The following is a 26,020-nucleotide window of genomic DNA, read 5'->3' as shown; positions in this document are numbered from 1 at the left end:
AAAAAAATCATGTAGAACTGAAAAATATGTCTGAAACCAAGAATTTTTTGGATTTCTTTAACCTTGAAAGGACAGGCTTGGTGAATAGAAGACAGGTCAGTAAAAGACATTCAAACTGAAGGACGATGAGAATGGAGAATGGAAAAAGCAAAACAGAGAGTGTAAGAGACAAGTGGGACACAGGTGGTCTAACATATATGAAATTGAAATCCCAGAAGAATAAGAGAGAGAAAGTGAAGCAGAGCAATATATGAAGAGATAATGGCTGAAAGTTTCCAGAACAAATGAAATACGCCAATTCTCAGATTCAAGAAACTCAGTAACCACAAGCAGAATAAATACAACACACCTAGGCATATCATGTCAAACTATTGAAAATGAAAGATAATGAGAAAAAGCCCAAAAACAGTCTGAGAAAATGGACAAATTACCTGTAAATAAGCAACAATAAGATTGATGGTCAAATTATGGAAGCCAGAATATAATAGAATGATATCTCTAAAGTGCTTAAAGAATTAAAACCTGCCAACCTAGAATTCTAGGGAACCTAGAATCCATGGAAAATATCTTTCAAAAATATAGGTAAAATAAAAGACATTTTAGAAAAAAGAAATTATAGAATTTTAATATAATCACTTAGCAGCCCTCAGTGAATTAATGCCTCTAAACATTGAGCATCTATAGCTGTTCACATCACAAAAAGAAAGGCAACTAGACATTAAGAGTCTCCTGATGAAGAAACACGATGGTGCCTAGGGTCTTGCAAAATAAAACAACCCTGAATCTAATCAGACCTCAGGATCCAGCTTTCAGTTTGCAGGTAGCACAGAGGACAGAGGAGTGTCCTGTACTACGTTGTGAGGATACAATCCATGAAGTCCAGACTGTCGGAAACTATAGGTCAAATGATCTGTGTTCTTCAACAAGTATTTACATTTTGATGAGAAAAGGAAGGATGGACAGGAGAAAATCTATTGTATAAGAAACCCAAAAGATATTAAAACAAAAAACAGGCAAAACTAAAGTATTTAGAAGGGAATTCCCTGGCAGTCCAGTGGTTAGGACTCCGAGTTTTCACTGCCGAAGGCCCAGGTTCGATCCCTGGTCAGGTAACTAAGATCCCACAAGCTGCACGGCGTGACCCAAGAATAAATAAAGTATTTAGGAATGCATACTTGGATGAATAAAATTATTTTAAAAAGCAGGGAAGTGTTTAATGTACAAGTCAGGATAATGATTTCTTTAGGGGAGGGAAGGGGTTATAATAGGAATGAAGCACATAGAGGCCTCTGAATGGCCAGGAAAAATTCCATTTCTTGAGACCTGGGTGTTGGTTATACAGGTGTTCACCTTAAAAAACTTCATTAAGCTATACTTTTTATGCTGTTTTCTGTATCCTTTTTATACCCCTTGATGAAAAAAGAAAAAAAAATTAGTGAATAAACATTGATGAAATAAAATTTCTTAAATGAATAAAAATGAAAACATGATATCCCAGCAGAGGCATTCACATACTGCACGTATTTAGCCCAGATCAGTGGTCTGTAGAATTTTCTGTTCACATACATATCCCCACAATAATTTTTTTTTTAGTTATAACTTACATATATTAAAGTACACTTTTATTTAGGAATAACTTAAACCCTCTGCTAGGTTGCCCCCCATGATAGGGTGCTTGTTGCCCCAGGGCAACTCCAGTGATTAGAAAGTTCTCATATGTAAGCTCTCTATTTTTAAATGTTGGCAATTCATAGTTTTTAAAAACATTTAGAAAGGTTCAACAAGCCAAGCATAACATAAAAGGGCTAAATGTGGCCTTGAGTTCTAGCTTTGAATGCTTAGATAACGAAAAGTCTGTCAGGAAATTCCTCATCTAATCTACTGCCATTTTGACTTAAACAAATCTGGAATAAGGCTGAGCTCGCTCTCTCCGTTCATGCCAGTTGAAAGTAAGATACTGAGGCAGGCTATGGGAGGAAGCTGGCTTGTTGTTATATGCCTTAATGGCATAATCAGATGACACGCAGTCTGCATTTATTGAATACCTGCTGTGTGCTTCTCAGTGTGAGCCAAAAGCAAGAGCATCTTTTTCTTCTCGATTCTCCTGTTCAGAAAGACTGACAATCACTGGAGAAATTTTTTTGCTACACAAACTCCAAAGAGATGAAGTTTATTTATTATATAAACAACACAGAATTAGCCAGTTGGCTAAGTAATTCACATAGGGCTTCTTAGCGGGCGGAGGAAATCATTTCAAGATGTAAGACCTAATACCCACTGTAAAACTTCCTACCTGGAAGATTAGGATCAATTTTTTTTAGTTGATGTCAAAGAATAACTCATTTCTCAAAACCTCTTTAAAAATCAGAGGAAGGAACTGGGGATTTTGCTGTAGCAAAGAAAAAGCCCATCAGAATATGTTTTACACCTATGAAGTATGTAGGAAGAGCATCTGTTTCTATGTGATAATTCTGAAGATAAACAGGCTGGCCGTTATGTATAGAGCCAGTATGGTGTATGGGAAGGAGCATTAGGCTTAAGATCATACCTGGATTCAAGTCCAGTACTTCCAGTAACCAAGTGATTGAGTGATTCTAGGCAGGTTATATAACAGCAGTTGTCTTGAGTCTCAGTTTCTTCTGTAAAATTGCTACCTCCACCCCCCACCCTACCACCTCATATCGTGGATGATTTAACAGCCTTGGAGGCTTTCTGAAAACTAGGTGCTTTCAAATGTAAGACATTGTTATTGCTGTGTGTAAGATCAATGCCCATAGATCCATAACTTCCAGAGCATTGCTCCCTGGTAGCCTAGGTAGTAGAAGTAATGGATTTACATTTGGTAGAGGTTGGTGTCTCTGGAAAATATTCACATGGCCTTCTCCTTCCCTTTTCCCTAATTCTTGTTGGAAAGGACTTTAGGGTGTTCACTGATAGAGTTGCTTCCCCTGAGATATGCCTCTACACTAAGACCTTACTATTTATGGAAAGAAGCATAATGTAATAGAGTTGGTAGGCCTGGGTTTAAATTCCCGAGGCATTCGTCTCTTAGTTGGAGGCTTTGGAAAAATTGTTTAATCTTGCCAAACTTTCTTCATCTGTAAAATAAGAATATTAACAATGCAAACAATAACAACGGTAGTAATATCTACTTTATTAGGGATACTGTGAGGGTGCTCAGTAGCTACTAAATGTTGCTATTCCTCATTTTAGAAGCGTTCTCCCTTTTAACTTTCCTCTGAAAAACTCCTTAGAGACCAAGCCATGGTGCTCATCTGGTGCCCTCCTGAATGGTCAGTTGAGTTTTTCTTGCGTGAGGGCTGCTCTTGACTCATCGGTAGTTTAAGAGGGGGGAAGTTATACGACAGACTTTTCCCTGAATAGAGGGGAAAACATGCAGCTTCACTGCCAGGTCTCTGCAGCCACCCCCCACTGCCCTTAGGCTGATGAAGTCGGCTGGAAACAGCTGTAAATGCATTTCCATGGGCCTGCATATGTGTGCCTACTCTGTCTCTCCTCCTTTTTCTAGACATGCATTTACTCTCAGTGAGTTAGGCCTGGGCATCTGCTTTTTCCTCCCATGTAATAGGAAGAACAACTGTTTTTAATTGGCCACAAGTAGTTGGTTGCAAACACATGTGAAGTACAGATGAAAGAAGAACTTAGTGTAATTGACTTTTTTTGTACAATTAAGCGTTGCTGTCTGTGGAGCTCTTTGAGCTTTACTGACAACACTGGCTGTCCCCATCTGGCTTTTCTTAACTCTTAAGTGGTTACAGGATCCCCAGGAGGCAGCCACTGCTCTCTCTGTATTGTCAGTACCCTGATTGTATTTCTCTTTATGGTTTGAAACTTGGAGCCCTGGGAGTGTTCACTCGGGCCTTTTGGAATTACGAAGAGGTTGTTTGGACAACTCTTTTAGATATGTGAGGAAAAGAAAGAGTCCCTTGCCCCTCATGGCTCCTCATTAATTCTACCAGTGGAGTCAGGAATGAAGTAGATTAATTGCCTGGACAGGTACTTACCAAACCTCATTTTAGTAGATAACAGCTTTAGCCTTCTGCTTCAAGCCTTGTTCCAGAGGAAATAATGAGATTTACTTTAATTTGTTCACTTACTGAGTATCCTTAGATAAAACATTATGCCAATCCTATGGGTGATTGAAAAATAAATACTTTCTTGCCTTCCAAGAACTTCCAATCTAAGAGGGATGAGAAAAGGGTATGTGTGTATGTGCACACTAAATTTAAAAATGGATTCCAAAGCCTATAAAAAAAGATAACTAAGGAGGGCTTGAAGAGATTTTGGGGATCAGTAAAGTTTTCATGGAATTAGCATTTCAGAGGACCGGGAAGGATAAGTAGGATCTTAGCTACTTTATTTCTCTGCTCTTAACTATAGTCAAAACACTATAAAAGAAACATACAAAATTGACAGCAGGAAGATGGAGAGAGACACTTGGATAATCCACATTTTGGATGGTGAAGCCCACTAATGGAGATTGGGTTCTTTCCTGCATGCTTATATTCCACAGTCTAATACACTCACACCTTTTCATTCATTCATCAGATACTTGTTGAAAATTTACCGTGTGCTAGGTGGACACTGTTCTAGAGGCTTAGGATACAGCAGAAAAACAAAAGAGCTCTGCCATCATGGAGCTTACATTCTAGCAGGGGAAACAGACAATCAACAATAGATACAGTAAATTATATAGTATGTTTAAAAGGTTAGAAGTGCTTTGGAAAAAGAAAAAGTAGAGCAGAATAAGGGGGCTAGGAAGTGGTATGGGGACAGAGTCAGGGAAATGTAATTTTAGGTAGGATATTCAGTCTAGTCCTCATTGAGAAGGTCACATTTGAACAAAACCTCAAAGTGGTGAGAGAGCCTTGCAGAAATCTGGGATAAGCGCATTTCAGGTAGAGCCAGTATGAAGGTTTTGAAGTGAGAATGTGCCTGAGGGGAGAATAGTAGGGCTTAGTCATAGAGGTAAGTGGGGTATAGGGGTGTCCAATCATGTAGGCTCTTATTGTGAGTGACGTGGGGAGCCATTAGAGAATTTTGAGCAGAGGAGTGACATGATCTGACTTATTTTAACAGCATCACTCTGACTACTGAGTTGAGGGTAGATAGTGGGAGTGGGGCTGCCAAGGGTAGAAATGAGGAGTACTAGTAGGATTCTCTCATACAGGTGAGCTGTGGTGGTGGCTTGAACCAAGGTAATAGGGGTTGAAGTCTAGATATATTTTGAAAGTAAAGCCAAAAAGGGGGGCGGGGGGTACTTCCCTGGTGGTCCAGTGGCTAAGACTCCACACTCCCAATGCAAGGGGCCCGGGTTCGATCCCTGGTCGGGGAACTAGATGCCGCATGCATGCCGCAACTAAGAAGCCCGCATGCCGCAACTAAGAAGCCCGCATGCCGCAGCGAAGATCCCACGTGCCGCAACTAAAACCTGGCACAGCCTAAATAAATAAATATTTTTTTAAAAAAGTAAAGCTATCAGGATTTCCTGATAGATTAGATTGGGGAGAAAGGGAGAGCAGGTAGAGTTTGAGATGTCTCTTAAACAACCAGGTAGAGTTGTTGAATAAACAGTTTGGTTGTAGAGGTATGGAGGTCTGGAGTTCAAGAAAGACCTGGACTAGAGATAAAAATGTTTTTGGTATCATATAGGTAGTATCTAAAGCCACAGACTGGATGAGAACACCAGTGACTGAGATCAGCAGTGAGTGAATTAAGTATAGCTAGTTTAAGAGAAGAGGACCAAAAACTGAGCCCTAAGGCATTCTCATGTTAAGAAGCCAGGGCGGGGACTTCCCTGGTGGTCCAGTGGTTGAGACTCTGGACTTCCACTGCAGGGGACATGGGTTCAATCCCTGGTCGGGGAACTAAGATCCTGCATGCTGTGCTGAGTAGCCCCCCAAAAAAAAGCCAGGGAGAAGAGCCAAAAAAGGAAATCAACAAGGAGTCACCAGTGAGGTAGCAGGAAAACCAAAAGAGGGTGATCCTAGGAAGGCAGTGAAAAAAGTGTGTCAAAGGGGAGGCAATTCTGTTGAATCTTGCTAATAAGTCAAATAAGACGAGTAGGATGGGAACTGAATTAACCATTGGATTCTTTGGTGAATATCACCAAGCCCAAGTCTTATTGCTTAGGGAAGGACTAGGTAATTACAGAGATTTGAAGTTCATTGCATCATTGCAATAACCATTGTTACCTGATTTTTTGACTTCTTTCCCTGCAAAGTAGTACCACTCCTTTATGTCCTTGCTTCCCATCTTGCCCTATCAGTGTGTTCTGCAGGCTTTTGTTTGCTACTCGAGTCTAGAGCTACCAGATGAAGTTTTCCCATGCTTCCAGCATTTCCTATACCAATATCTGTCTTTTTACCTGAGTATTGAGTTTTTTAAAATACCACTCTTAACAGTGTTCTCCACTAATTTCAATTTAACAATCATTTGTTAACAATCATTTGTTAAGTCCTTGTATGCCCAACTCTTTTCTTATTATCTTGGATGTATCAGCATATAAATCTTGAAAGATCAGGGATATTTACCCTCTTCATGAGGGCCAGTGCTCTATTTCTTGGAAACACAAATTTATCTCCTGCCGTCAGAATTTCATATCTTCCAGCAGACCCTTCCAGTCATATAGTCCCTGTTTCTGGTTCCTCACTACTGCTTTCAGACTTCCCCCTCCTTAATCTCTGTGTTATTCGTTGTTTCTCCTTCGCATTCTCACAAAGGTGTTTGTCCTACCTGTTAATTAATGGATTATTAGGGAAGGGGTAGAAATCCAAAGACTCTGACAAGAGAATCAATACTGCCATTTTATCCAGGTTGATTTGGGGTTTATTTCAGAAAAAAAGTATTTAAATGTCCTGTTCTATAGTCCCAAGTGCCACTGAGGATCACTTCCCAGGCATGATTGATGCCTGTTAAACCAAGGCATCTAGAAATCCTGACCAGGTTGCTTTTAGCTTTTGAGTTGAAAACATCCTCATTCTTGGAGGACTTTGTTAAAATGAATGAAATTGACAAGAAACAGAAGTAACTGAAGTTGGCAAGAAATGGGAGTGGTGTCCTGACCCTCTTGAGAGGCTTCAGCAGACAGATCTCTGGCTGAATGTTATGAAAAGAGGAGCATAGTTAAGAAAAGAGGGGAATGAGGACTTGTAGGCTTAGCGCTTTGTCTTCTCTGGGGGAACATTTGGCTGTGGCATTTTAGAAAGGTCTTTATCAGGGTTCTGAGCAAGGTATTTTTTCTGGGTCTCTTGTGTTTCCTGGGATCCCAAGATAGTGAGTGAGTTACTGATGCTGGAATCTTATGAGATGACCCACTCATTTTCTTTTCTGAGGTCTTGCAGTAGAACAGATAAGATATAACATTTCACCACCTCCCTAGCATCCCTTCTGAATCAAAGGAAAGATGGAAACATGGGAACTTTGACCTCGACTGAGAAAAGAAACCTACAAAGTGATGCCAACATGTTTGGCTGAGCCAGCCAGAGCAGTTGTCCAGAGAAATGACCATTGGTTTGTACAGAACTGTATAAACAAATGACAGCTCAAGGATGAGTAAGGTGCTTATTCTTGGATATGTACTATTTTATTCATTGGTACCATTATTACTGATTAGGTTGTGGCTCAGCTCAGTAACCATGGGTGAGGTTGATCCTCACCAGGCCCCTCACCCACAGATGAGGAATGACCCCGAAGGGAGATTATGTAGGTTATATAGTTCTTGGCAAAAATACTCCCCACCTAACTTTTTCCAACTCGATTCTGCTGTTGATGAGCAGGCTCTGGTTAGATAATGGAGGAGAGGAGGCCCCAGGGTCTTACTGGTATTGGCATCTTGACATTAGCCATTTCAGACTAAAGAAATTTATCTGATATATACAAATCTCCAGAACTGATAAAAAAATCTATTCTCTAACAATCATTGTATGTAAGCTGTACAGTAGCAGCTGTATTCAATTACTTGAAACCTGGAAACCAGGAGAGGGGCTATAGAGAACCTCTCTGAAGCCCATTCATTGTTATGATTCTGTGTACGCAGCCTGGGTTACCTTATACAGATGACAGCAATAATTCTTCCTGTACCCGTTTTCATCTTCTGTCTCTTGGCTCTGTTGACTTCCTCTTCATTTTCAGATTTTCTGGGTACACATTTGGGTAGGAAGAAGGAGAAGTAATCTCTTATTAAAACTGTTGCCAAGGGACTTTCCTGGTGGCTCAGTGGTTAAGAATCTGCCTGCCAGTGCAGGGAACACGGGTTCGAGCCCTGGTCTGGGAAGATCCCACATGCCGCAGAGCAACTAAGTCCGTGCGCCACAACTACTGAGCCTGCGCTCTAGAGCCCACGAGCCACAACTCCTGAGCCCGTGAGCCGCAACTACTAAAGCCTGCGTGCCTAGAACCCATGCTCCACAACAAGAGAAGCCACCACAATGAGAAGCCCGCGCACCGCAACGAAGAGTAGCCCCGCTCGCCACAACTAGAGGAAGCCCGCATGCAACAACGGAGACCCAACACAGCCAAAAATAAATAAAATAAAATAAAATAAATAGATTTATTTAAAAAAAAAAAAATTGCTGCCAAGAAGAGAAACCAGATGAAGTTACAGTGCTTGAAAGAGCAATAGAAACAGTTTTTCCATGGTCTGAATTTTCAAGCATTGATACCCTTCAGTTATTCCTTAGATCTGAAAGTTATCATAATTGTATTCTAAGTCATCTTTGACAGAAAGTTGATAAACTTTAGTTCTCTAGTAGCTGATTCTTAAGACATGAGACCTTCTATCTGTCCTCCTTTGGTGGTACTTATTCTAGAATTGCCCTCTCCTGAAACACTATCCATTTAACAATGGATACCTGCTTTAGTTTTTTGGTTTTTTTAAATTTTTATTTATTTATTTATTTATGGCTGTGTTGGGTCTTCGTTTCTGTGCGAGGGCTTTCTCTAGTTGTGGCAAGTGGGGGCCGCTCTTCATCGCGGGGCGCAGGCCTCTCACTATTGCAGCCTCTCTTGTTGCGGAGCACAGCCTCCAGACGCGCAGGCTCAGTAATTGTGGCTCACGGGCCTAGTTGCTCCGCGGCATGTGGGATCTTCCCAAACCAGGGCTTGAACCCGTGTCCCCTGCATTGGCAGGCAGATTCTCAACCACTGCGCCACCAGGGAATCCCCCTGCTTTAGTTTTACTAAGTTCCTGCTTTAGTTCAGGCGTTGCACCCCAGGTTCTAGGTGTGCAAGAGATCCAGTTCTACTCTCGTAGACTATTCAGTGTTGGCAATGTGATGAAATGTCCTGTGCTGATACTGTAGAGCTTGCACTCACGATACCGTTGGATAGAATCTTCTTCTTCCCCTCTTTTAAATTTAGGACTTAAAAAGAAAATCAACTTGTATAATGACTGCCAGAAGGATTTAGAAATCAGTTATGACCTTTTGACTCCACCCCTATTCAAACCTTTTCATCTCTTAAACGCCACTGTTACAGAGGGAACGATATTAGGCATTATAACCAAACAGACTCTGGTTCAAATACTGTCTCTGCCATTTACTAGCTACTTGGAAGAAGTCACTGAAATTCTCTGAGTCACTTAAATTCTTTTTCTTAGAGGCAGAAGGATTAAACAAGAGATTGGTACTAGGTTCAACCGTAAGTTTCTTTGCTAGTGACCACCCCAGCGGGGGTATGAATAGGAGTAGGATGTTGGAAATGTAGAATTCAGAAGAGATCCATGAGCAGGACTGCTACTTGTTGAATCAACCATACGTAGAAAAGAAACTCACCCAAAGGAACTCGTTGGGGTGGTGAGATCACTGTATTGAGACAACTGTTTTAGATTCCCATGGATCCCTTTTCCTTAATTCTCTCAAGTTTCTTTTTATTTTGACTAGGCTCAGGTTACCTTCCCCTCCTCCCACTCCACCCTAGGAACCTAGTGCGCTCAGGCTGCCTCGGGGTTCCCATCAAGGCAGCCTACCTTTGGTGCTTAAACCTTTCCTGATCCTTTGTCTCCATAAAAACACACCTATGTCCTAGTTACTTTCTTCTCCTTTACAGTTTATTAGCAAACATGATGATGTTGGGCTGAAATATGAACGGGTCTAAATACATTATCCATCCTGAATAATTCAAATATTAATAATGTCAAACATGGGGGAAAATTTAGGCAAAGGATATTTTTGTCACTCACAATGTAGAGTAAGCACCTGGTGCTAGCCAAGGTGGCACCACCAAGGAGCAAATCAGTACAGTCTGAAACCTCTTGCTGTCATAAAAAAGATATGTACATGTCAATAAAGAGGGATATCTTTCATGAGGCAGAAGAGGTGAAGGAGGAACTGTGTCAGGAGGCCAAAAGCAGAAGACACCTTCTGCAGAACCAGATTATTTCTGGAAAAGGGATGTTGTTCTGGCCATTTTCCCTCCAGATACTGAGATGAGAAACGTTTGGAATAAATGTTTGAACAAGATAGAGTTGGGACTGGGATGGAGGCGTGTGGAGCTGAGATAGTGCGTGATGGTACTTTGTGCCCCAGTGGTGCCATGCTCCTGGCAGGGTCTAAGAAGGCCCTCACTGCTTAAATAAATGAACAGTCATTTGTTTGTGTCTGTGTGCATCACATTTTTGCCAGTTGGTGTGTACTGGCTGTCGATGGCTGCTCGGAGGTGACCTTAATCAGGACTTGGGTGCGTCTGTTCTGTGTGAGCGTGACGCCCTTACCAGGGAAGTTGAACCTTTGAGATTGTCCCGAGTTCATGAATGATGACATTTTCATCTGTAAGTTCTAGGCCTCTGGTACTTTTCGCCATCATTGAAGAAGAAAGCCTACAGGATGGTCCTTAAGATACAGCTTTCTATCAGTGGCCTCCATACATGGTGTATTTAAGGCCCACACTCTCTAATTCGCAATACCTGGGCTCTGCTTATTATGAAAGTGACCCATATCTCCTTTCTTTATGCTTAGTTCTCCCTGCTATCAGAGTGAAGAAGGGATTTTCTCCATTATTTTCCCAGAGGTTTTTGTTTGTTTGTTTTGTTTGCTATTTTCATTATAGAAATTGAGGGCAACTGGATCAGAGATTTTTTTGCACGTTTAAGTAATTACATGCTTCTGGTTCTGCATGTCCCTGGCTCAGCTGCCAACTGTTCTCAAGCAGTTCAGTCTCATTTTGCTTATGACTGGCCTTTTTTTTTTTTTTATGACTGGCCTTTTTTAAGGTAACACTTGGATTCTATCTTGGGGATCAAAACCTTGAGAAATGTTTTAAGTGGCTGTGGCTTCATTGACAATGGAATTGCAGTGGGTGGGCGTGGGCAATGCTTAAAGACTAAATAAAGGCTCTTGGTAAGAGCACATATGCTGAGAGATATTTCATCTTCCTTCTTTCCATAGCAACTTTATCTGTAAGATTAAGCATTCTGCTGGTATAGTTAATAAAATATCTCGGCTCTGGTTCAGAGCTGTTTGTTTGCCATTACTGGAACCTGTTTACTTCCATCTGTTTCGTCATTTGATTTTTGTTTCCTTCTGTCTTCCCAGGTGGCATTGGTAGGGTGGTCAACGGAGCCTTCATGGTGCTGAAAGGGCATCGGTCTATTGTGAACCAGGTCCGATTTAACCCCCACACCTACATGATCTGCTCTTCTGGTGTAGAAAAGATCATCAAGGTGAGGCACCTTCCCCTTTTGTCCTTTTAGAGAAATTATTGCAATTCGTAAATGGAAGAAACTAAAACAATGTATGTAGGACCTCATAGCTAAACATACTGAAGGTCTATCAGAATTCTCAATTATTTTGACATATTACAAAATATGGAAAAATTGATGTTAAAGAGGGTGGTTTTAAAACCCTCCTTTCAGGGCCATTTTTAAAAATAATCACTAGGCTTTGAAACCAGATACTACCTGTATGCCACTACATTTCCATGGCCTCTGATCTGGAGTCTGATGAATTCTGCTTTCCAAACCCCATCTGGAGGTAAAAAAGCTATCATCCCCAAAGTTACTCTGTGTGCACTTTTCCTTAATTGCTGTCCTCATAACTAAGTGACTACTGGAACCATAGCTAACTTGTCTCAGGACATATCAAAATATCACAACCACATGCATATCAACCACTGCATGTGGTTGTGATTGAGGCTAAACACTTGCATCAACTGCACATTGACTGAATGAACTTAACCCTGCCAAGGAATATTTTTAGAGCTTGCAACTGAGAGACCCAGCCTGGCCTGCGTCCACGGAAGGATGGCCCGCTGCCCATCACTCACATTCCAGTCGCTAGTAACCCTTTTCCACATCTGAGAAAATGAGGGTTCAGGACAAATGATGAATTCTTGAGGACCCTGTGATAACTTGACTATTAAATAAGGATAGATGATATCCCCCCCTCCCCAGCAAAACATAAAACTCCTCTTTTTTTCCCCCAAAATGACATTGAAAACCTGACAGAGGTTTCAGGGGAAAAGTAAAAATTGATTTGTAACAAGTTGATAGTTTTCATTTTCTTTCATTCTTTAAAAAAACCCAAAAAACTATACAACTTGTGTCTGAGGCAGAGGAAGCTATCAAAAATGTAATGTTGGAGTATGGGTCAATATTTTTATTTGTCCTTATTCCAACTTCCTTTATTTAGTTTTATTGGTCCTGTGGATCAGGGCTGACTTTCATGATTGCATACATTTATTTACCCATAAATAAACAGGGCTAGAACAGGACTTCTAGATCATTTTTACTGACTTCCTTTTGTAGATGATGAGGTTTAAATTATAAATTTACTGTCTGGGGTTAATTATACAGCTAATTAGTGGTAAGGCTAGCATAGAGCCCGGTTCTTTGTTCTTCCCAGTATACTGCCACATTTACCATGCTAGTGGGAAGGCAGCAGGCAGCCTGATGCCCCTGCTGGGTTTGATCATCTCAGTAGTCCTTCACTTGGGCAGTCATTGAATTGCCCGTCCTTTGCATTGTTTTCCCTTCTCCTTTAGCCTGTGACTCATGGGTTGGCACAGTAGCATGTCCTCTCTGGGCCCGTTGACATCATTCTCTCAGGGAGCTCTGCTTGAGCATCTCCTTTAGAACAGAGATTCTTGCTTGGCTGTACACTCTGGGATGCTTCTGTGCTAAGTCTCCCCAATTATTGTTTAGTCAACTGGAGTCCTTACCCGAAAGGTCATAGGTTGGAAACTAGCCAAGTTCTCAGAGAAGAAGGAGAAGAAAATATTTTCTCTGTGAAAATATTCAGACTAAACTATGGAGCTCACTGCTTCCAGGTTCCAGTGAGGTCTGAACATTGCCTCACCAGGAGGCATGTTTAGCCATTTGAAACCTTAAGTCAGTACAGTCAGTAACCTTGGGCAGCCCTTCGAGTCTGTCTCCCATCTGTCAAGTGAGGACGCTAACAGTGACTTGACACCTAAGAGTGCCTTGTAAGTTACCTGTGCCTGACAATTTCTGACTATTTTAATAAAAGTCACTTTCTTATTTGCTGTTTCTGAGAGGATCAGTGGCTCAAAGAGCATCATTCCACCATATTCTAGTGCAGCCTGCTTTTCTCTCTCCACCTCTCTCTCTACTCACTCCACCTTCCCCCTGACTTGTCCTTCACTGATGCCTTTCTGGCCTGGAGGAGAAGAGTCCCTGTTGTCAGGGCCAGCCTCTTCTCACCCATAACAGGTCTTCTATCCCCTTGAATGCCCACACTTAGCAAAAAAGGGGGTTCATTTTGTAGTTAAACGTAAGAGAGAGCAAGATGGAGCAAATGCTGGCATTTTTTTCCTCAAAGACCAATATTCATTTACTCGCCCTGTATTTGTGAACCATACCTACTGTGTGCAATTTGTGCTAGGCCCTGTGAGGAACACAAAGAAAGAAAGGTAATGCAGGTCCCCATAGGAATTGGTGACCCAGTAGGAGAGACAAGAAATAAAAGTAACGAAAAACGCAATAAGTACATAAGAGATAGAAACAGTGCTGTGTGGGGAGGGAGAAATTTTTTTCCCCATCTGGGGTAATCTCAGTGTAGGTAAACTTGAGCTAGATTTTGAAGGAAAAAGACTGCAAAAGAAAAGAAAGGAGTAAGATGGGAAGACCATTCTAAGGAGAGAGAATGGACATTTAATTATTTCACTGAATCAATAAATATCTATTGATCACCTACTGCATTCCAGGCAGTGTGTTCATGAATAAATGCTCAGAAGCAGCAAAGTGTAGGACCAGTTTAGAAAATGATCATTTGGCCGAAGTAAAGAGCACAGAAAGGGAGGGCTAAGATGTAAGGCTGGGAAAGTAGGCCAGAGGTGGGCCCAGGAAGTCTTGGAATCGGATTAGAGAGTGTGGAGCATCCCTGAGTAACAACTTAAGTCTCTATCTGTGTAGTTTTTCTTGGTAGGTGGGCAAATGTCTAAATTTAGTGTAATAGCGCAAAGAGAGAAGAGGGCTTAGAGATGCTACATCAAGCATGTCATGGTCACCTGTGTAGATCAGAACACTTGTTACTTAAATTGCTTTCCATTTCGATGATGTTTTGAATAAGAATTGAACTGCATCCTTTTCCTCAGCAGCCTCTTGTGCTAAACTTTTAACATGCAACAGGGAGTTGTGCTTTCATTGGTTCACTTCTGAGTTGTTGACTTTCAGTGTAGGAAAAATAACAAACAATTTCACAAATATTTGAAATTGATATTTTAGGGATGAGGAAGGACTGACATAATCGGGGTGGTCAGTGCTTCTGCTGTTCAAAAGTCTCTTTGAGGATGAGTCTAAGACCTTCTAGTTGAGGTATTCAGTTGCCAAACGAAGGAGGAAGCACCACAGTTATTGGTGCTTTGGTATACGTTATATCATTTTATCATTCTCATTTCTACAGTTGAGAAAAGAGGTTTCAAGGATGAAGTCATTTGCTCTGGGCCACGTGAAGTGGTGAGGCTCGGGTTCCTACCTGTTCTGCTAGCTCCCACAGCTCTGTGCTGCAAGTCCCTTGAGGACTGAAGACTGGCCGTCTGGGATAGGGTTTTTGTTTTTCTCTGAATCTTAGGATTGCATGAGACCCATCTAATTTCACTGTTTAGATAAGGAAACTGAGCTTCACCCACGGTTACCAGCGAACTAGAGCTGTGTGGGAACCCACATTCAAGACTCTTGCCTCCTGATCCAGCGTTTTGTTCCATTACTTCAAGCTTCAGGAATGAAAGTCTACCTCAGCTTAATACATTCCAGAGCGCATATAAATGCCAACTTTCAGTATTTTGATTTTCATTGCTGAACTGAAGATATAGGAGGCTGGGTAGTAGATTAAAATCTAGGCTTGTTGGATAGTTGGGCCAGCAAGCATCTCACCATTAATATTTTGTAATTCTGTTAAATTCTGAGTTTCTGGGAAGTACATATAGATTTCATATTATGCAACATGGTTAGTAACATTTTCCATTTTTAAACTGGGGGAGTGAGAAATTTAGCCCAGAATATAGACTAAGACCCCAAAACACCCTAAAGGCTTTGCCTATTGGACCCCTCAGTCTCTCTCTTTTTAAATTAATTAATTAATTAATTAATTAATTAATTAATTAATTAATTTGGCTGTGCTGAGTCTTAGTTGCAGCAGGCGGAATCTTTGTTGCCACAGGCGGGATCTTTAGTTGCGGCATGCGAACTCTTAGTTGCAGCATGTGGGATCTAGGTCCCTGACCAGGGATCAAACCCGGGCCCCCTGCGTTGGGAGCGTGGAGTTTTAGCCACTGGACCACCAGGGAAGTACCCCCCTCAGTTTTTTTCTAAGCCACCAAACTTTTATTCCCAGAGACACCTGTTTGCAGAGATAGTCATTTACAGCTTGGGCCGTTGCTGAAGGCCAGGTCTAAATGTTTCCCGAAAATTGAGTCTCACAAAGAATTTGAGAATTGCTTCAGACTAAGCCTTTATTTTCTGCTACTTATTTTATGCTAACTATATTCCAGTGTTTCTTAAAAGTTGGTACCCCCACTTACTCACCCCTTGAGTGCTAATTAAAAGTGCAGAGCCCTGGTAACCTACCCATGACTTACTGAATCAGAATCTCTAAGGGTGGGGCTCGGGAGTCAGCATTTTTTTTTTTTTTTTAAGATAAACACCTTGATTTTTTAAATAATTAATTAATTAATTAGTTTTTGGCTGCGTTGGGTCTTCGTTGCTCGTGCAGGCTTTCTCTAGTTGCGGCGAACAGGGGCTACTCTTCGTTGTAGTGCTTGGGCTTCTCATTGCGGTGGCTTCTCTTTGTTGTGGAGCACGGGCTCTAGGCGCGCGGGCTTCAGTAGTTGTGGATCGCAGGCTCTAGAGCACAGGCTTAGTACTTGGGGCACACGGGCTTAGTTGCTCCATGGTATGTGGGATCTTCCCAGACCAGGGATCGAACCCCGTGTCCCCTGCATTGGCAGGCGGATTCTTAACCACTGAGCCACCAGGCAAGTCCCAGGAGTCCGCATTTTAATTATTCTTCAGGTAATTCACGTGCATGCCAAAGTTTGAGAACCACTGCCTTAAAACTCCCCTGGGTAAGATTATGAAGTTGGAGATGGGAGAACACCTGAGGAGTTGCGGGCAGGGAACAAAGTTGAAGGAGGAATGAATCTGAGTTGGGAACTGGTGAAGACACTTAGCCTAGAAGGTTTCTTCAGCCCCTGTTGAACTGGGGATCCTCCAAAGAAACACTGTCTCCCAGGAGATCAAAGTAAAGCACGGAGGGAAAGGGCCTCAGGAACAGGGCTTACAAGAAGGCGAATTTGTCCTTGGACAGCTTTGCCGAAACAAAGCCATTGTCTTGATAGAGGATAGGGAATGAGGAGCCACTGTTTTCTGGGTTGGGTGCCATCTAAAGATAGACACCAGCCTGTCAGGGCAAGAAAATCATCTGGAATTTCATCTGAGTTGCCATGACTACCAGCTGATGTAACTGAGCTTCTCTGTGCTGCTCTGGACCAGTCTGGCAGTCAGGTGAAGCTCATCGTTCTCATTTGCAGTGACAGCTTAATTACCTTGAACATCGTTTTTGCATAACTTATTCAACTTGTAAAGTTGGGCTTTTGCATTCAGACAGACCTTAGTTTGAATCCTAGTTCTGCCACCTTTTGGCCATGCGCCCATGTCTCTGACCATGGAGTGGAAGGGTATTAAGGGATGGGTCTGTGGTCTTGGAAGGTGTGTCCTACCTATTCCTGCAGCTAACAGAAGAGTTGGGGAGCAAGCCAGCAGCTCCCTGGTTAAGAGAACCCAGATTTCTGGGTAACTGATGCCTGCATGTCCAAGAGGGAACTGCAGTGTAGGCAGCTGGCTATTCTTATCAAGCTCCAGTAAGCAATTCCCATTAGTTAAAAATAGAAATGTTGCAGTTGGGGAGAAGTAGAGTTATAGGCTGAAATATTAACTGTCGCAGAGGACTGACTGCTGGGTCTTTTTTCACTTTGGAAAAGTGGTACCTCTCCAGTCTTCTGAGAGTTTTGAACACATTGGCTAATCTTCAAGTCATCCTCTGTCCTCTGAGATTATGAAGGGGGTTATTGTAATTTCCAGGCTACTAATAGAGGAAGCTAAAGGGAAGAGGGGTAGTAGCAGACAGGGTGTGTGTTTATCCTGGGCCTAGAGACAGGACTTGGGTCTCCTGAAACTAGGCTAATGCTGTGTCCTAGACTGTGCTTTGTCCCACATTTGAATCTGGAAGCTTCCATTTTCATATGTGGCCCACATAATCCAGTCTGGATTGTATTTTTAAAGTTGGTTAGCAAGTCCTGGCTCAGTGACGGGGAGGGTCTGGGGAAGCTCTGCCTTAGTGTTCTTTATGGCCGACAGCTTTAGAATAGAATACATTCTGATCCACCCTCACTGGTTTCGTTTTCGCCTTCTGTGCAGATCTGGAGCCCATACAAGCAGCCAGGATGTACCGGAGATCTGGACGGTCGGATTGAGGATGATTCTCGCTGTCTCTATACCCACGAAGAGTACATCAGCCTTGTGCTGAACAGTGGGAGTGGCCTGTCCCACGACTACGCCAACCAGTCTGTGCAGGAAGACCCCCGGATGATGGCCTTCTTTGACTCCCTGGTGCGTCGCGAGATCGAGGGCTGGAGCTCCGACTCAGACAGCGACCTCAGCGAAAGCACCATCCTCCAGCTGCACGCAGGGGTCAGTGAGCGTTCGGGCTACACCGACTCCGAGTCCTCGGCCTCGCTGCCGCGCTCCCCTCCGCCCACAGTGGATGAGTCTGCTGACGGCGCCTTCCACCTGGGGCCCCTGCGGGTCACTGCCACAAATGTGGTGGCTTCAACTCCGCCACCGCCCGCGTGCGAGGATGCCACCGCTCGCCAGCAGCGCCTGTCTGCCCTGCGGCGCTACCAGGACAAGCGCCTCCTGGCCCTTTCCAACGAGTCCGATTCAGAAGAGAACGCCTGCGAGGTTGAACTGGACACAGATCTCTTCCCCCGGCCACGGTCTCCCAGCCCTGAAGACGAGTCCAGCAGCTCCGGCAGCCCCAGCAGCTCCGAGGACGAGGAGGAGCTGAATGAACGGCGAGCGTCCACCCGGCAGCGGAACGCCATGCGGCGCCGGCAGAAGATGCCTCGAGAGGAGAGGCCTGGTGCCCCGACCAAGCCCACCGACACCTGCATTGGAGAAGACAACTATGATTACCCCCAGATCAAAGTAGATGACCTCTCTTCTTCCCCCACCTCCTCTCCTGAGCGGAACACGTCCACTCTGGAGATTCAGCCAAGCCGAGCATCGCCAACTTCCGACATAGAGTCAGTTGAGCGCAAGATTTATAAAGCTTACAAGTGGCTCCGCTACTCCTATATCTCCTACTCAAATAACAAAGAGGGAGAGAGCTCGCTTGTGTCTGGGGAGGCAGATGAAGGGAGAGCAGGAACCAGCCACAAGGACAACCCAGCCCCTTCTTCCAGTAAGGAAGCCTGTCTAAACATGGCCATGGCCCAGAGGAACCAGGACCTGCCCCCCGAATGCCACGGCAAGGACGCTTTTAAAGAAGGGACTTCTGCCATAAATCCCAGCAATGGCCCAGGCCATGAGCCCAGCGGTCACCCTTGGGCTGAGGCACCAGAGGACACCTCTCAGGACACGAGTAACACTGGTGGCTCTGTAGAACACTCTTTTGAGACCAAGAAGCTCAATGGAAAGGCCCTAAGCAAGTCCCTGAGCAGCCGGGCTGAGGAGCCACCCTCCCCTCCTGTCCCCAAGGCATCTGGCTCCGCTCTCAGCAGCGGGTCTGGCAACTGTCTGAGGACCCAGTCTGATGACAGTGAGGAGAGGAGCCTCGAAGCCATCTGTGCCAACCACAACAATGGGCGCTTACACCCCCGGCCCCCTCATCCCCACAGCAACGGGCAGAACTTCGGGGAGCTGGAGGCGGTGGCCTGCTCGTCCCCAGGACGTTCGGACACCGATCGTGATAACTTGTCCCTGACAGGGATGCTTCTACACAAAGATTGTTGTGGGTCTGAAATGGCCTGTGAGACCCCCAGTGCTGGAACGAGAGAGGACCCCACTGACCCCCCAGACACAGACAGCAGCAGGGCTGTTCATGGCCATAGTGGCTTCAAAAGGCACCGAATCGAATTGGAAGACACAGATTCGGAGAATTCCTCCTCAGAGAAGAAATTAAAAACATGATAAATACAAAGGGAAAACAAAAAGCTATGAAAAGTAGCTTTATAAAAAATTTTAAATCCTGTTTAGTGAACACAGAGGAAAGGAAAAATAGTATTAAAGGCACATAAAACCAGGGCCTGAAGTTTTGTGTCTGATGCTGCTCCCTTCTATTCAACAATGGGTCTGATGTTTAGCTGGCCGTTGGCTGTGCTGTGTTAAGAAAGGGAAAAAAAAATCCAAGTGACTCCTTTCTAGTAAGACTTGAGCATAGTATACCTGTGCAGATTCTGTTAAAGTAAATCCTTGTTGAGATGTTTGACTTGTTCTTGTGTGTGTGCGCTGGCACGTGTGAGCTCATTGTCTCAGACTTTTCTTTCCATTCTCCATCAGAAAGGATCTGTGGGTCTGTATTTTTTGCCGTCTCACCCCATTTACATGCCATAGGTGTTCTGGTCTTAATAATGAGTGCCTGCTAAATCAGGTTGTGTTGCCAGTGAGTAGTGGATTTATGCTGAAAGAATGGAGACGAGAATGGAAATAGGCCTTCAGCCCATGGCTGTGCTGGAAAGGAAAGCATGGTTCCTTTCTTAAAGAAATCTTCCATGTTTTCTCAGTAGCACTTCTTCATTGAGCGTTTAATGTAGATGTACTAAAAGTGGAGCGTTTTTAATGCTAATGAGAGGTTAGCACTTAAGATCAGATTTGAGAGAACATAGATGGATCCCTGATAAATTTCACTGGTTGCAAATTGAGCGATGGCGCAATACCAAACTGTAGGGAGGCCATGAAATATGACTAGTTGTGGGTAACACTTTAACAAGTTAGGTGCTAGTTCCTGCGAGGGACTCAGAAAGCCAGCAGGCTCTTCCTGGCCTCATGTGGTGGCATCTAGGCATACTGAAAGAAGGGGAAAGACAGCTCTCAAGAGATTTGTGCTCAGACTACTAAAGTGAATGTTATAGGTGTGTTAATGAAGAAGTATAGGAAAGAGCAGAGTATGGTACTGCCTTCATTTAATTCAACCCAAAATGGTCAGAATTGGTGGGACTGGCATCTTCCCTCAGGCTTGCTGTCCACAGAGACTGTGGTGTTCTGACTGGATCTTGCAGAGCAGGAGGCATCTCGAAGTTAACAGATTCTTATCGAGTAGGTCTGTTAGGAGGCAGAGAGTACGGAGAGAGGAGTCAACTGGCTCTGTTTCATTAAGGTAGATAAAGATTGAGAGGGGAAAAGACCAGGAGCTTTTCGGCATTGCAGTGGTGGTCACACTCACTTGGTTATTAATGAAGGCCTGTACAAGACAGGAAGACCTAGGATGACAGATACCTTGTTGGCGTGGATGTCATGAAAAGGCAGGAGAATACTGGGAAGAAATGAGGGAGAGAGAGAACACTACAACTTTCTTGAGCACGAAGGTGCTAGACAATTAGGAGACCAGCGGCACTGGCTTAGCGAGGACCTAGCATGTGACCGGTGTGGCCTCACTGATCCAGCGTTCTTTTTAGGGAAGGACCCGTCCTACTGGAACTGGGACCAAGGGGAGACAGCCTGTGGAGGATGACGACTTGGATGCATTTAGTCACTGGGGGAAGGGGGGTTATTTATAAAGGAAGGTTGTTGATCTAAGCCAAAAGGAGATATCACCTTGCTAAGCTTTGTGAAAAGAAAGATGTGCCTGGGGTGTGTGATGTGACTTGGGTGTAAAAACATTGTCTTAGGAGGAGGAGACGAAGGAGTGTGAGTAGCAGTGGGGCTGCTTACAAGTTAACAACTGTAATCTCACCGGGGAGTGGGAAAGTGATTCTGTAACCATTAGAATTACTTTAATCTGTAATCAAAACGGTTCTATGATTTGTCTTTGACTATTCACAGATAATTGTAAATTCTGGTTTTATAAGCCCAAGTCATTTTACATTTGCTTTTCCAAAATTTATTAAATTGGAATTTTTTAATCCTTTATATACAAAAAAAAAAGATATAATCACTCACTGTGTGTTTCTCTTCCCCTTCCTAGTCAGCATTCCCCTTCCCAATCTTTTTGTTCTATATTATTTAATCTAGTCAGTAGCTAGTCACTTGTGACTTCTCTAAGGACAATCCGCATATCTTTCTGGAGAAGAAGTAAAGTTCCGCCACTTGGTAGTTACTGTTCCCAAATGCAGAACTTGGTCTTTTCATGTTAAGAGCCGTTATCTCATTTGGGTACTCCAAAGAGAAGTCAAAGTTCATTCTGGTTCAACTTTAGTATCCAAGAAAGACATTGTTAGCAAGGATGGCTTCCGTCCTTGGGAGACATCTCAGGTTCAGCTTGCCGAGAGATAGGCCCCGCGGCATACCCACAGAAGCAGGCTGAGGAATGCTTGTCTCTGTAGCCATTCCACTCTCATTGCCAGAAATCTCCTGTCTGTGATCATGGTCTTGGAAACCTGGCAGGAACTACCACTTCCAGGGTCCCTTCGCCTAAACTTGCAGAATTGAGGCGCCAACTTTGGAGGCACATTTAATCCTCAGATTCTTCCATGATAGGTATTTTTACTAACAGGGCAGATGGCACTGATTAGGTTATGAACTATTCAAAAGTGCCTCTTATGGTTTTTTTCCTGCATCCTGTACATAAAATTTTAAGTGGCTGGTCCAGATTTATAAAACCTTCCCTCCACTTTATTTTCCACCTGGTTTTGTAAATGATTCCCATGTCTCTAGGACAACAGGTAAATGAGTTAAATGAGTAGTGGGCTTGGGGCAAAAGAAGGTTGCAACTGCGCTTGATTTACTAAGCCCGGAGTCCCTTGTTTGTCAAGGTGCCTTCCTCTGCTGAAGCCTTACCTCCTCACAAGCCCCGCCTCTCTCCCGGCAACGCTAGCTCTTCTCTTGTGTATATGCAAATAAACCTATTATTCACTTCTAATGGCTTCCTCTTCTCTTCCAGGGAAGACTTGGTTGCTTAGACACCCCTCCTCCTTCATTTCTTTCCTGTTTTAATTCTTGCCTAATTGAAAACTTGATTCAGAGCCGCACTGAAGACTAGAAGAAAAACAGTGGTGCACTACATCTATGCCAATGATCATTGTCACTTCTAGGTGTTGGGACAAAGGTTACATTGGGACAACAACATTTGGGGTAGGAGGAGGTACCTAATTGGTCTCCTTCACCAGACTTAGACGGACTCAGGATAGTGAAATCCTGGAATTGACTCTTTTATTAGCTGGAACTGAGGGAATGATGCAGTGAAGTGACATTACAAACAGCCTCCAAAGAATTATGTTTTTTCATGTTTCCAAATATCAAGTTGCTTTTCCTGCCCTGTCCCAGACATGCATTGCAAACTCTTTTTCTTAACAGAAAGAAAAAAAAAAAAAAAAAAAACCCACCTTATATATATATCCTGTCTGTTAAAGCTGCCTCCTTCAGTTAACTGAAAACTTCTTGCCAAGCAAGACTCTTGTGAGGAAAATCTATGCTTCCAAAGGAAGACTGTCCTTCCCTTAGGACCTAAGCAAGGCAATGTGCCAGCGTTGAAATACTAACGTGAAGTAAGGCTTGGTGAGTCCAGACTTGCCCACAGCAGCAGGATAAGGGCTTCGGACAAGCTGTGTGGTTTCTCTCAGGTGGGATATTTCAGTCTAAGTGCTCATTTGTCCTTGAGCACTCATACTAGAGTAAAAATAACATTAAGTGGCTTGGAAGTAAATTTGAAATTCTTCAAAGAACAGTGCTTCCCACATGCAGCAGAAGAAAAACGTGTATGAAAAGAAAATCTAAGCCATCTGCACCCTAATTGCATTTCACTGTTAGTACAAAGGTGGTAAGATGCTTCTCAGAATGGAGGCTGACAGGCAAAGATAAACTTCACTGGGGCCAGCACTAATGTGGCCAGGGACAACAGGAGGAGTTGCTCAGTTCTGTTCACTCAACAGAGTTTACTTGAGCTGCGCAGAAGGGTCCTGCAGTGCTTATCTACAAGACAGTCACGTTGTAAGGAAATCGGGTATTTAGTATTTCATATTACTAAAATTGGGAAGTGACTCTTTTCTGGAGCCCAAAGCCATGAGCTAATGGAATATTCCAGCTGAAGTACAGAATGCTAGCTTTCAAGACTCCCTGTGTCTGGCTTTGTTAGTACCTCCACCAAGGCTGGAGAAAGGCAATAAAATACTAAGATATCTGGGTGCCAACCCAGATCCTTAAGCATGAGAGACGTTCTTGGGAACGTCTAGGGAAGCTGGCATGGACGACATTTGGAGGGAAGGAGATTAGGACGGCTGCAATAGAAGGAATGAAATGCTAGATGCCTTCAAACTGCTTTCCAGATCCACAGAACTAGCACTGAACATGCCATGGATTGGCCTCTAAAACACTAGGTCATAAAGATTCTTGAAAATCCCTAAGTAAGGGAATTCCCTGGCAGTCCAGTGGTTAGGACTCTGCTCTTTCACTGCTGAGGGCCCGGGTTTGATCCCTGGTCGGGGAACTAAGATCCTGAAAACTGTGCAGTGCAGCCAAAAAAAAAAAAAAAAAAAAAAAAAATCCCCAAGTAAAATCCCAAGTTTAAAATGGAAGTCAATAAAAATGCAGGATTGGTTTGGGAGAAATTCCCTTTGCTGGAATGAATGAATTCCATGAAATAACAATCATATAATGACCTGAGCACCAGCACACTTAAACATGTACCTAAAACAGGTGAGTGTGTGTGTGTTGGCGATTGGCATAGGCTTTCAAAGGGTAACATCTCCCTGTTGGACTATTCCTAGACACTATGGCTAGCGACACTATTTGGGGCCTCCCCCTACCACTTTTTTAACTTATTTTCTCTTCATGTCTCAGAGTCAGTATATTCTAACATTTCTAGTCTCTCCAAGACTCCACCTTAAATTGCTAAAGCTAATGTCTGTTCTTTTCTCTTCCTCCTAAGAGCGACCTGTGAGTCGGATGGAAATGGCATTGAAGTAGCAAAAGAAGTGGATTCTGTACTGATTTCTTCAGTGGAGTAGCTTCACGAACCTTGGGCAAATCACTCAGACTCTTTGGAACTGTGAAATGGAGGTCCCTCTTAACTCTAAACTCTCATTCTTTCCATTTCATGGCCTGTCTACATCCTGTTCCAATGAGTTCTCATACCTGAGACGTCCCTGTAGTGCCCACCAGAACCAGTCTGTGAGCCGAGATCTTTGCAAGTGTACAACTGCTCGGAACCTCAAGTTCCTCATTTGTAAAATGGGGGAAGAATACCTGTCTCAGCACATTGTTAGAGGATTAAACATGTGGGCACACGTGTGTGTGTGTGTGGCTTAGAACAGAGCCTGATGTATGGAAAACACTAAAGTGCTTGCTGTCATTAGCATATCCTCTCTATTCTGCTCTCAGTGCTTGTTGATAGCAATGTGCACACCACAAAGAAGGCTTTCTTCGATGGGGTCTGCCAAGGAATATAGAAACAGAGAAAGAACTTACTGTTTATTAGCAAACCTTACTCTGAAACCACAGGAAAGAGTAAATTATCCCCATTATGGTGGACCTGACTGGAGCTGAGTTGGGGGCCTTGGACACCACCTCCAACTTGGGGAGCCAACTGTCTAAAGGCTCTTGTCTGAGAGCTTCAAAAAAAAGCCAGGCTTGGCTGACAGGGCCCACGGATCCTTGCTTACTACAGCAAGTCTTTAGGGGATGGGGGAGAACTAGCAGATTTCATTAAACTACAGTCTTAATATGGTGGTACTGGAGATGACCCAGACCTCAGGAGCTGGGACAGCAAACTTCTCTCTGGCCTTCAGAGTTAAAATTCCCCAATCTGGCATTGGGCCAGCCCTAGAGAATCAGAAAAGTGGCAAGCCATGGAAATGTTCTGTGTGTGTGCCCGAGAAAAGTTTTGACCAGAGTTTTCCATGCAGGACTGTTTCGCATGTGTATGTGTGTTAAATATTCTGTAACATCTGATTCAAGAAGAAGCTAAACCGTAAAAAAGCCAACAGAAGTCTGACTAGGCCAAGGGGAAAAAGGGTCAAGAGTTCAGTCCCGGCCCGCTAAACCCTCAGGACAGATCTGGAATAGAGATTTAAGAGCACATGTGCGGCCTTGGAGAGGGCAGACAGAGGAATATGAGAGAGGAGGGGTTTGAATTGCTGGTGGAAAAGAGGCAGTGGAATTATACTTGGGGGCGGCGGGGGAAGCTTTTCAAATAAAACACATCTGCCAGAAGAGAAGCGAGAACAAGGCTAGGGAAGAGTGGTCCTGAAGGAGGTAGGGGTGCTTAGCTGTATCATCCAGTCCAGTGCCCTCGTTTTTGAGATGGAGAGCCCAAGGCCAGTTAGTGGCTTGGCGTGGCCACTGAGGCTAGTGCTCTCCTCACATCTTGCTGTTTCTAGATGTGGTTCTTTGGTT

General features: G+C 43.6%; 1 protein-coding gene across 2 annotated transcripts in view; it reads left to right on the top strand.

The window, feature by feature from the left end:
* Positions 1 to 21,513, top strand: part of DCAF5 (DDB1 and CUL4 associated factor 5) — a 105,124-nt gene extending 83,611 nt beyond the window's left edge. For both annotated transcript variants that reach the window (XM_036842461.1, XM_036842462.1), the window contains exons 8-9: positions 11,553 to 11,680; positions 17,891 to 21,513. In XM_036842461.1, the coding sequence (XP_036698356.1) occupies positions 11,553 to 11,680; positions 17,891 to 19,663 (1,901 nt within the window). In that variant the 3' untranslated portion in view covers positions 19,664 to 21,513. The remainder of the gene's footprint in view (positions 1 to 11,552; positions 11,681 to 17,890) is intronic.
* Positions 21,514 to 26,020: the final 4,507 nt, after the last annotated feature.

The sequence above is a fragment of the Balaenoptera musculus genome, chromosome 2 (assembly GCF_009873245.2).
Source record: "Balaenoptera musculus isolate JJ_BM4_2016_0621 chromosome 2, mBalMus1.pri.v3, whole genome shotgun sequence".
Classification (NCBI taxonomy): domain Eukaryota; kingdom Metazoa; phylum Chordata; class Mammalia; order Artiodactyla; family Balaenopteridae; genus Balaenoptera; species Balaenoptera musculus.
The sequence above is the reverse complement of the archived record's forward strand: the minus strand, read 5'-3'. Positions and strand labels throughout refer to the sequence as shown.